Source organism: Rattus rattus, chromosome 6 (assembly GCF_011064425.1).
Source record: "Rattus rattus isolate New Zealand chromosome 6, Rrattus_CSIRO_v1, whole genome shotgun sequence".
Classification (NCBI taxonomy): Eukaryota; Metazoa; Chordata; class Mammalia; order Rodentia; family Muridae; genus Rattus; species Rattus rattus.
Genome location: NC_046159.1, coordinates 99166490 through 99178457, shown reverse-complemented (window position 1 = coordinate 99178457; position 11968 = coordinate 99166490). Strand labels below are relative to the sequence as shown.

Here is an 11968-nt window from a genome sequence, read left to right as displayed (position 1 = left end):
GCTGCCATGAGCAGACCTGTATCATCGTTTTTTAAGACCTTTTATTAATAAATCATTTTTAAGTGCCATGCTCTTTACATCTCTGGGGATTTTAAAGACCATTTTTCTACAGTATATCTGAGTAGGAATATGTTTCTTATTTCTAGCTATTTACTGTCAGTTCAGCCTTTCATAAACTAGAGTAACTTTTAATATGACCATGACTTTTATTGTCTGTCTATTCACTTACATTTTTAAATTATACCAATCAGACTATAGTAGTAGCTTTCAAAAGGACTAGAACTTAACATTGCACTTTTAAGAATTGCATAATTACAATACCTTAAAAAGGGCTGATATATATATATATAACCAAATATAACCTTAATTTTGTATCAATATAGAAAGATCTATACCAATATAACCAAATATAATAATAATTATGTACACCTATACAAAAATCTGTACCAATGTCAGAATTTTTTTTTTTTTTGGTTCTTTTTTTTGGAGCTGGGGACCGAACCCAGGGCCTTGCGCTTCCTAGGTAAGGGCTCTACCACTGAGCTAAATCCCCAGCCCAGAATTTTTTGACCAGTAGTAGCTTTATACAACCAAATTGTAATATAATTTCTATGTATGCCATTTAAAGTTTTGAATAATAAGGGTTTTTCCATAATTTACTTTTTGTTCACATGACATTCATATCATTGACCCCTCCCTCCTCTCCTCCTAATACCTTACTTGCATATCCCTCCCCCATTACTCCTTCCCCATCTCCTAAGAGAAGGAGAAGCACCCTTTGTACCTCCACACATTGTGACATCGAGTCAGCAGGAATAAGTACCCCCACTTCTCCTGAGACCTAACCAGGCATTCTGGGTGAAGGAAGGGGATCTATTCAGAAACAGAGTCAGAGGTAGCACCTGTTCCATTTGCTAGGAGATCTATATAAAGACCAAGCTGCACATCTGCTACAAAGGTGTGGGGGACCTAGGTTAAGTTTCTGCATGGTCTTTGGTTATTGGTACAATCTCTATAAAATCCCATGGCCCCAGATTACTTGGCTCTGTAGATGCTCTTGTTGTGTCCCATGACACCTCTGGTTCACTCAATTTCAACCCCTAACTCTTCTTCAAGATTTCTCAAGCTCCACCTGATGTGTAGCTATGGGTCTCTTCCTCCATCTGCTGCTGGATGGGGCCTCTCGGGATAGTTATGTCAGGTTCTTCTCTGTAAACATAGCCATCATTAATAGTGTTTGGTTTGACTCTCTGCCATAGGATGGGTCTCAAGTTAGGCCAGACATTAGCTGGCTGTTCCTTAAGTCTCTACTCCTTTTTCACATCTTACAGGTAGGACAAATTTTGAATTGAAGGTTTTGTGGGTGGGTTGATATTCCCTCCTTCCACTAGAAGTCCTGCCTTGCTAAAGGAGGTAACCACTTGTGTTACTGTATAGCTCACTGGTAGAAATCTCAGCTAGGATCACCTCCATAAACTCCCCATATCCTCCCCCACATCAGGTCTCTAGCTGATTCCAGAAATGAATGATGTTCAAACTTATCAAAGGTCTACACAGCCAAGGACTCTGCTATGAAACTTCTGAATCAGTGATTCAAATAAATAATTGGGTCTTTTAAGTTACTCATATTAGGTGTGCAGTTGCAGTGGTCTGACTGACTAATACATGTCCTCACCCCCTCTTTTTCTGCTTTCTGTTGCCCACCTAAACTCAGCACCAATACATTGTTCCAACTAATAAAAATTGACCATCTAGTATAATGAAACAATGAGGGTTATAAGTCATTCTTTCTCTGCTTACTTTCTGGGTTTTTTGGAATAGTTTAAATGAATTGAGATTAATGAAGATTTAGCTAAAATAACCCAATACCAAGATCTGGAATTGTCCCTAGTTGAACTGTCATTATGAAAGGACCCATGACTTCCATGAAATGCCAACTTTAATACTATATATGTATGTGATATATATGTTTATGTACATGTGTATGTATAAGTTTATGTATATGGTATATATGTATATGCATATATATGTATATATATATACACACACACACATAATTGAAAATGTCTCTTTTATTTCTACAAAGTAATGAGATGAGCACTATACACAAGCAGTGTGACTAACATAATGGATGCAAACCAGAAAGTTTCCTTGTTAGTTCTGTCACTAGGACTAAGCCTGCAAGCTTGTAGCCTCCCTACAATCTAATCTTGAAGTTGACTAATTCATTCCACCTGTTCTCACCTTCAGAATGAATTGCTCTGCCTGGACTCAAAACTAATGTTGGCAATGGGTTCCAATTATCTGGCTCCTTCTCGTTCTCTGAGTACTTCTGACTTCACTTGTGTCTAGCATGTCTTCTCTCACCTATAGCCTTAAAATTGTCAGAGTAAAACAGCCATGTACACACATCCCCTGCCACATCCCACCACACCACACCATTTCCTCTCTCACTGCTTTTAAGTAGCCTCTCTTTCTCTGCTAGTCTCCTGTGAATATCCTATCTGAATTTTTCTTTCAAATATTTCTCTGATTCCTCACTTTCTCTGATGTATCACTCATCAATTAGGTGTTACTTTCAAACATGGTTACTTCCTTTACAGCCTAACATTACCTTCATTTTTAAGGATTAAAGGAATGTACTAAGGTTTTGTCTGTATTCCAGCCAGATCATACTATAACCCAGGATATGATCCCTTGCAAGAGCAGCCATGTTGCAAGATTCAAATTCCTCTACATACATTATATTGGATTCATATTATATCTCAAAGACAATTTTTTAACTTAAACTCAACCAGTCTGAAACTCCCTCATGTGACTTTGTTCAAAAAAATGTATATAGACAATGGCAGACATTTGCCAAACAGTTGATAAATGCATACCTTTAAAGGAGCACCAAGAGGGATACAAAGAAGAGATAAACTCAAATGGCCTGATTACCTATGAGTATTCTTGGAATCAGAGACTGACTAAATGCCATTTTTCTAATAGAAAGACTCAACAGATATTTTCCCCATAAAGCAAATAACATTAGGTAAAATAAGCATATTTTATTGGAAACCACAAAAGTGTGACACAGTGGACAGAGTAGATACTGGAGAAATGAGAGAGAAGTGGTGAGATTAAAGGGGAACTTGTCCTAAAATTTCAAAGTGGGAATATAGATTAATAAAAGATAGAAAAATAGGGAATGGATGACCAAGAGGTGATCCAACAAATTGGAATATACACTAAATACCAAAACCACCATTGAATTGTTTTCATATTTAAACAACCCTTCTATGCATGAATAAGTCCTCTCTACCTGGTATAGCAAGAAAGAGTGCAATATCAGGGAAATGGAAAATATTGAATTTGTGTTTTTCTATGACGTGCAGACAAATACCAGGAGGAAAATAGGAGAGTAGTTTGTTCCATTGAGAACTCTGGGTGGATGGTCAGCAGACTGCTTATCTGCCATCTGTATCCAGTCTCACATGCTCCAATAATTTCCATATCTTCCTATGGCTTTGTGGTAGCATGCCAATTGTAGATAATTTCTCTGGTAAAATGAATCCATGCAAATCAATCCTTCCTGAATACCTCACACTAACATGCTTGTGCAAAATGAAAGTAAGTACATATTATGAAAAATCTGAGAGAAATGGCAATATGAGAGATGTTCCACTCAGGAACGGAGGCAGCACCAAGTAAACAAGAAACAAGAGGCAAAGACAACACTGAGTGTCTGTTTGGAGTGTGACGCTCACCCCACCGTGCCAGTAACAGGACAACAACATATGTTATAAGGCCCACGTTTGCATTTTTTTTTTGCTGTTTCCTCTGATTTTGAATTTTCCAAACTCCAATAAGTTTTCCTGCACAGATGCAATTGCCACAATTTCCGCTAAGCTTTCCCCATGTTAATGTACAGCTCCAGAACCATCACCACTTTGCAAAGACCCCCATAGTATCACCTTCAATGTACTTTTCGCTATATCTGGGGTCAGTGAACAGTAAAATATCTGATGGGAAAGATACACAGTTAGGCCTTAAAACTTGACACAATCACACACAAAATCAAGTACAGACCTTCTATGGCTGGTTTGTGCCATGTTAAAATGAGAGCTAAGTCTTAAGAATGAATTCATTAAAAAAACAAACAAACAAAAACAGGATCACTGACTGAGCAGAGCATTGCATTCTGTTGTATATATTGTAAAAATATCCATAATTCTCTTATTTTCAGCATACCTAGTTTTTATTGAGATGTTTGTAACTCTATTCTTCGAAATGGGCAGAGACATGCAACATGGGCTCTTTGACATAGAACACAGAGAAGATAATTTTAACATCCACATTCAGGGCAACACTGATAGTCAGGATTATCATGGTTTATGTGAACAATATTATTTTTTACTCTCATTGTTCAAGGGTAGCCTTGAAACATCATTAGCATGAGAGGCTGATATCTCAAAATTGATGTAGAAGTTGTTGCTCACATTCATGCATTTCTCTACTTCACTAGAAAGCAAGAAATTTTCTACTCAAACCTTACACATTCTCCATCATACATATCTGAAACCGAGGAGCCTGGATGGAAAGCAGATTCTCTGAAAGCCCACAGTGGCTAGGAACTCTGTACCTCCCTTCTTAACAATACTGATGTGCCAGTGCTGGTCAGTGGATTTTTTTTGTTTCTTAATATTGTTAGGCAGATTTGCCACAATCAGAACAACACATTGAGGAAGAAATGATAGACAATTTGAGGGAGCCCCACAACACACCAGAACTAGGCCATCTTCAAAGTTACTAAAAACAACAAACATTCCTCATGCTCCTCTAACACCCACAAATTTAGTCTATTACAGAAGATCACTGTAGAAGGCTAGACTATCACTGTTTCCCCCATTCTAGCATCCTTTGAAGAATCTGCTGATTTCATCCATTTTCTCTGAGAATAAAATTTCCCTTGACACCTGAAGGTCTCCTAATGCCAAGAAGTCCAAAAAGAGGTGAGGTAAGAATCTAAGAAGGGGAAAATACAGGTGTGTTTGCTCAGGAAATAGCAAAAATATTCCATGCCACACTTTAAGAAGCAGAGTCCTCCCTCCTTAAGGATATAAAAGTCTGTTCTTCTTCAGAGTTCATTACATTCTGCCACCATGAGTGCTCTCCTGATCCTGGCCCTTGTGGGGACTGCTGGTGAGTTTGATGCCTTCTGTGGTCCTGTTTTTCTAATCAAATAGAAAGCAATGACCCCTGTTTCATTGGTGTCTGTTACTTTAAGGCAGGCTGGTGTTCATATTTCTTCTCCAGCATTCTATTTCTCATTTTTATAATCTCTCAAACTTTACAGCTTTCTCCATCAAAGCACTCTCTATAGCATCCTTTATTTAATTCAGGACCTTGGTTAATAAGCCTGAAAGGGAAGCCTGATGATGCATAAAATGAGGCTAGAGGAATTCTCTTCAGCAGCAACCCTATGGGTATGCAAAGCATAGTTCTTGAGGGATTTCAGAGGTAAGCAAGCAGTGGGCTACACCATCAACATTTAATTGGATCCCACTAAATTGATCGTTTCTTCTATTTTTCTCTGGAACACTGAAGGGTTCTGAGACCACTAGGATCTAGTTACCTGTCCTGCATTTCTTGCCACTGGCAGACATCAAATTCTGTGTTGCCTTCTGGCATTGCTGTTTCTCTGCTTTCTGTTAGTGATTCTGCTCAGAACGTAACACTAAAAAATAGAGAAAGAATTAATACTAAGACACTGAGCAATCCACCCTCCAGAATCTTGAATTTGCTTCTCTACATCTTCTCTAGTTGCATTCCCTGATGATGATAAGATCGTTGGAGGATACACCTGCCAGGAGAACTCTGTCCCCTACCAGGTGTCTCTGAACTCTGGCTACCATTTCTGTGGAGGCTCCCTCATTAATGATCAATGGGTGGTGTCTGCAGCTCACTGCTACAAAACGTAAGTGAAGTTTTCCTAACAACATTGTCCCCAGAGGGGGACATCTTTATAGTAGGCATAGGTATGGGCAAGCGGTACAGTTGGAGAGGAAAGGGAAAGGCAGGAAGGAAAGAAGGTGCTGACAGAAACTCACAATCAAAGCCTTTGGATGAGCACATAATGTAATGTCTCACCAACACTACATGCATCCCTACACGCAGAAAAATAAATAGATAAAAAATAAATATATATTAATATGAAATAGAGAAAAACATACACCCTGAAAGGAAGAAAGGACTATTTTCTCACCATACAATCTACTAAGGAATCTCACAAAGATTTTCTCATCTGGTAACTGGGACCCACAGCAAGAAATTTTATTAGAATTTTGACAATAGAGTTGAATATTGCTTTATTCTTTATTGTCATCACCAGATTTTTTGTATTCTATTATCAGATTGAATAATAGTATTGTAAAATGGGCTTTTAACTTGACTGTGGGTAAAAAAAGATTATTTTAAAAAGTTATTAAAACATGGACTACAGAGGCTCACATTCTAGATTGTGACTCGTTAGTGTAGAGGGATCACAAGAACGAACCTCTACAGTGTCTCAGAATCTGGCTATGAATGGTCAGACACACCACATTTGCTCTTCTTTAAATGCAACAGTGGAGCAGCCTTTCAAAAGGAACTTGAGATTAAAAGTTCCTGTGTGAAGTGGACGACGACTGAATAGACAAAGAGAGCTTCAAATGATGATGTAGTTCTTTATACTGGATATTTTGAGGTAAGATAGAGTGTAGAGTAGTCTATGTGGCAGAACTTCACATTAGCCAATGTAAACCAGAACTCTGTGAGAAAGAAAACTGTATCCACTTGCCCTGGTGATGACGCAGCAAGGTGTTTGGTTGGCAGAACCACACAGGTGTGAGGACCTTGAGAAAAATGTGATGTTTGACTGTGGCATTCCTCCTCTTCCCAACAGCCGCATCCAAGTGAGACTGGGAGAGCACAACATCAATGTCCTTGAGGGCAATGAGCAGTTTGTCAATGCTGCCAAGATCATCAAGCACCCTAACTTCATTAGGAAGACCCTGAACAATGATATCATGCTGATCAAGCTCTCTTCCCCTGTGAAACTCAATTCCCGAGTGGCCACTGTGGCTCTGCCCAGCTCCTGTGCACCTGCAGGTACTCAGTGCCTCATCTCTGGCTGGGGCAACACCCTCAGCTTCGGTGGTGAGTATCACTTGTCACTCATTACCTCCCTTCCCTTCTCTCTCTGTCTCTGTCTCTGTCTCTCTGTCTCTCTCTGTCTCTGTCTCTGTCTCTCTGTCTCTCTCTCTCTCTCTGTCTCTCTGTCTCTGTCTCTCTCTCTCTCTCTCTCTCTCTGTGTGTGTGTGTGTGTGTGTGTGTGTGTGTGTGTATTACCTGTAATCACCTCCTCGTGTGTGTATTCCCTGTAATCACCTCCTTCCTGAAATTGGGATCACTGACCTCAAAATGGTAAATATACTAGAGGTGCACAGTACCCATAGTTCCTACAAGAGATCCTAGAGAAATTTTCACAACAAGTGAACTGATCTGAAGGATCTGACCAGGCACATGCAGAATGTGGTAGTATTTTCTAATGAAAGATATCAGCAGTGACTATTCTCAAACAGGAAAGCCCTTCTTTTTTGTGAAATTTAATGCTATTGGAAACAGTCTATTGCTTGGCAGCTCATTCCACACTGGCCTGTTTTCTTGATAAGTAAGTCTTCTTTCTTTCCTCACAGTCAATGAACCAGACCTGCTCCAGTGCCTGGATGCCCCACTGCTGCCTCAGGCTGACTGTGAAGCCTCCTACCCTGGAAAGATCACTGACAACATGGTCTGTGCTGGCTTCCTAGAGGGAGGCAAGGATTCCTGCCAGGTGATTGCCACCCTTCACTTATGCAGACCTCTGTTCTTCTGGGAGCTTGGAAGTTCAGTGGTGTAAAGCAAAGAGTACACAACAGTGGTACTATGAGAAATGAGGGTCTCCTTTGGATTTCAACACAGCAGTCAGGAGAGCAGATAGGTTATGGGAGAAATGAAATGAAACAAGGGAGAATAAGCAGATATTGAGATTATTATATGCAACCATCTTCCACACACTCTTTCTAATACACCATGTTCCTCTTTCTCAGGGTGATTCTGGTGGCCCTGTGGTCTGCAATGGAGAGCTCCAGGGCATTGTCTCCTGGGGTGATGGCTGTGCCCTTCCCGATAGTCCTGGTGTGTACACCAAGGTCTGCAACTATGTGGACTGGATTCAGGACACAATTGCTTCCAACTAGGGATCCCCAATCACTCAGCAGTCTCCTTGTCAATAAAGTGAAATTTTCATTACTGACAGTGTTTCTGCCTCATTCTTTAGCTCCTGTGTTTTAAGGATAGCTTGCATTTAATTCTTCTCTTATCTCAAGTGTTTTGAAGAGCATCCTTTCTCTCCTTGTATGTTACATGTAGCAGAAGTACATGAAGAGATAAAACTCCAAAGTCAAGTGTTAAAACAAGCTATTTGCTGCCATAGCTTGAGTGTATTTTGCAGACAGGACTACATTGTAAATTGAAGGTTTTATGGCTGGCCTGATATTTTCTTTTTCATTTGGCAGTATTTACAGTACCACTCTGTAGCAAAGAAGCTAGCCCTTAGGGACAAAGGCTCTATATAGGCAACAGCTCAATTTCTCCATGTTCAATGAGTTACATATGTATTTTCTTCAGCAATAGTGACTCTGTTGCTTTGTGGAGAGAAATGCATAACCTTGGCACCAGTCTAAGTAGTTTTATGTTTCTACTGGTTTGCTTCTTAGAGAGCAAGAAATAAAACATACTTGTGTGTTAGGGACATCAAGATCATGTACATTCATACAATATATTCTATCAAAACAAAATTTCCAAAAAACAAGAATTTTCTTTAAAAGTTTTAATAGTATGCTAATCTGTTTAATGCACTTGTTATGATTTTATTTCAGGTTCTGGTTATAACATCCTCATCAACACTAAAATGGAACAAAAAGAATAATATAAAACAACAACAACAACAACAACAACAACAACAACAACAAATTAGGGAAGGAAAGATGATCTTTGCCAACTATTTCAGCTTTAAGTTCAGTAATTGGAAGGATTTAAGTCCAGAAGTTCAGATGAGTTACATCAAAATTTAGTGCTAATTGAATGTGCAGACCATTTCTTGAGTGCTTGATCTTAGCTTCAACTATCCAGCCATAGTCTTCTGCTGGAATGGACAATCTGAAGCAGCACCATATTCCATACCTGGGATCGAAGCAAAGCATATTCCCATAGCATTTTTCTGTTCTTAAATAATCCAAAATTTTCACAGAAGCAATTCTAATAAAAGAAGAAAAAATACAATGCTGTCCACTCTGAATCCATTCATTATAGTAATGGGAATTTTAGCTGGTGCGATAGAGCAACTTCAGGAGATCCAAGGACTTTAAATTGGAAAGAAAACAGTCATAGTATCTTTATTTGCAGATGTTATAAAGTATGAATAAGCACAACTCAAAATTCAACCAAGGAACTCCTACAACTGATAAATACAATTAGTGAGAGTGCTAGATACATGATTAACTAGTAATTAAGTAGCCCTCCTATATACAAATTTTAAAAAATCAGATTTGATAAAGAAATCACAGAAAAACTGCCCTTCACAATAGCTATAAATAATATGAAATATGTCAGGATAATCCTGATGAAGCAAGTAGAAGATGTACGCAAACTTCAAAGCTGTGTAGAATGAAATTAAGGAAGGTATCAGAAGGTGGAGATGTCCCATCCTGAGTCACATAGTAAAATTTGCTGTTACCAAAAGCAATCTACAGGTTCAAGGAAATTCCCATCAAAATTACAACACAATTTTTTTACAGACCCCAAAAGGAATATATTCAACTTCACTTGTTTCCATTTTTGTGTATCCTTTTGTTGTTCTTATCCAAATTTCGTTATTTATTTCAAAATTTTATTCATTATATTCTCTTTTAATCATTGGTGGCATAGAATTTCATATTGAGAAATTAAATATATTTCTATTTTTCTTTCATTGGATAGAGAATTTTTCCCTCCATCTTTATTAAATTGGGTATTTCTTATTTACATTTCAATTGTTATTCCCTTTCCCGGTTTCCAGACCAACATCCCCCTAATCCCTCCCCCTCCCCTTCTGTATGGGTGTTCCCCTCCCCATCCTCCCCCCATTACCGCCCTCCACACAACAATCAAGTTCACTGGGGTTTCATTCTTGGCAGGACCAAGGGCTTCCCCTTCCACTGGTGCTCTTACTAGGCTATTCATTGCTACCTATGAGGTTGGAGCCCAGGGTCAGTCCATGTATATAGTCTTTGGGTAGTGGCTTAGTTCCTGGAAACTCTGGTTGCTTGGCATTGTTGTTCATATGGGGTCTCAAGCTCCTACAAGCTCTTTCAATCCTTTCTCTGAGTCCGTTAACAGGGATCCCTTTCTCAGTTCACTGATTTGCTGCTGGCATTCGCCTATGTATTTGCGGTATTCTGGCTGTGTCTCTCAGGACAGATCTACATCCTGTTCCTGTCAGCCTGCATTTCTTTGCTTCATCCATTTTATCTAGTTTGGTGGCTGTATATGTATGGACCACATGTGGGGCAGGCTCTGAGTGGGTGTTCCTTCTGCCTCTGTTCTAAACTTTGCCTCCCTATTCCCTCCCAAGGGTATACTTGTTCCCCTTTTAAAGAAGGAATGAAGCATTCGCATTTTGGTCATCCTTCTTGAGTTTCATTTGTTCTGTGCATTTAGGATAATTCGAGCATGGGGCTAATATCCACTTATCAATGAGTGAATACCATGTGTGTTTTTCTGTGATTGGGTTACCTCACTCAGGATGATATTTTCCAGTTCCATCCATTTGCCTATGAATTTCATAAAGTCATTGTTTTCGATAGCTGAGTAGTATTCCATTCTGTAGATGTACCACATTTTCTGTATCCATTCCTCTGTTGAAGGGCATCTGGGTTCTTTCCAGCTTCTGGCTATTATAAATAAGGCTACTATGTACATAGTGGAGGATGTGTCTTTGTTATATGTTGGGGCACCTATGTTATATGCCCAAGAGAGGTATAGCTGGTTCCTCCGGTAGTTCAATGTCCAATTTTCTGAGGAACCTCCAGACTGATTTCCAGAATGGTTGTACCAGTTTGCAATCCCACCAACAATGGAGGAGTGTTCCTCTTTCGAATGGAGAATTTTTTATACAATATATTTGCTTTATTGTTTTACCCGCCAACACCTTCAAGAGTCTCCACATCTTCCCGCCAGGCAAATCTATACTCTTTCCATCTCTTGCTACACAATAAATAGGAATCTGAAGAATCATAATACAGTAAAGAAAAATAAACTAGAATAGGATGAAGTAAAGATTTTCACAGAAGAGCCAAAGAAAAATATACAAAATGTACAACTTGGAGAAACCTAAGTTCGTACACACAGTAATCCCATAAGAACCCATTTCTGGAAGTCACAGTATAATGCAAAGAACCTATAAGTTTCAAAAACAAGCTATAACTAAACATTGAATCAAAGAGCCTCTGTAATATCTAAAATTGCCACTGTTCTCCCTTGTATTTACTGCTTGGAAAGAAGCCTGCTTTAAAGAGTGGTTTGTAATCCAGTGAAAGTCCACTGGAGAAAACTATTATTTCAGTGTCAACTGTTTATCCATTGGAGATAACTTCTAGGGTTAGGAATGGGGTCCCTGTCCACTTCAGGCTGTGCTCTAGGACCACACCTGCTGCATACCAATGCAAGCACCATGCATACTCCATCAGCATCAGCCTCTGTGAGTTCATATGTGTGACAGTCCTGCTGTGATTATAAGGCTCTGTCCCTGAGTCCTCCATTTCATCTGACTCTAAAGTCTTTCTAATTTCTCTTCCATGGGGTTTCCTGAGCACTGAGGGAAAGGACTTGAGTAGGTATCTCTATAGGACTGAGTGTCCCAAAGTCT

General features: G+C 39.2%; 1 protein-coding gene across 1 annotated transcript; it reads left to right on the top strand.

The window, feature by feature from the left end:
• Positions 1-5144: 5144 nt before the first annotated feature.
• Positions 5145-8261, top strand: LOC116902881 (anionic trypsin-2-like). The gene is made up of 5 exons (XM_032905211.1): positions 5145-5184; positions 5806-5959; positions 6926-7179; positions 7719-7855; positions 8112-8261. Exons 1-5 carry the CDS (start codon positions 5145-5147, stop codon positions 8259-8261), a joined length of 735 nt encoding a protein of 244 aa, XP_032761102.1.
• The last annotated feature ends 3707 nt before the right edge of the window (positions 8262-11968 follow it).

Bases quoted from the DNA above. Each gene is read 5' to 3' on its own strand.
- LOC116902881 (XM_032905211.1), top strand. From the start codon at position 5,145: ATGAGTGCTCTCCTGATCCTGGCCCTTGTGGGGACTGCTG. The intron at 5,185-5,805 runs GTGAGTTTGATG...CATCTTCTCTAG, and splicing joins GGCCCTTGTGGGGACTGCTG to TTGCATTCCCTGATGATGAT. The intron at 7,180-7,718 runs GTGAGTATCACT...CTTTCCTCACAG, and splicing joins CAACACCCTCAGCTTCGGTG to TCAATGAACCAGACCTGCTC.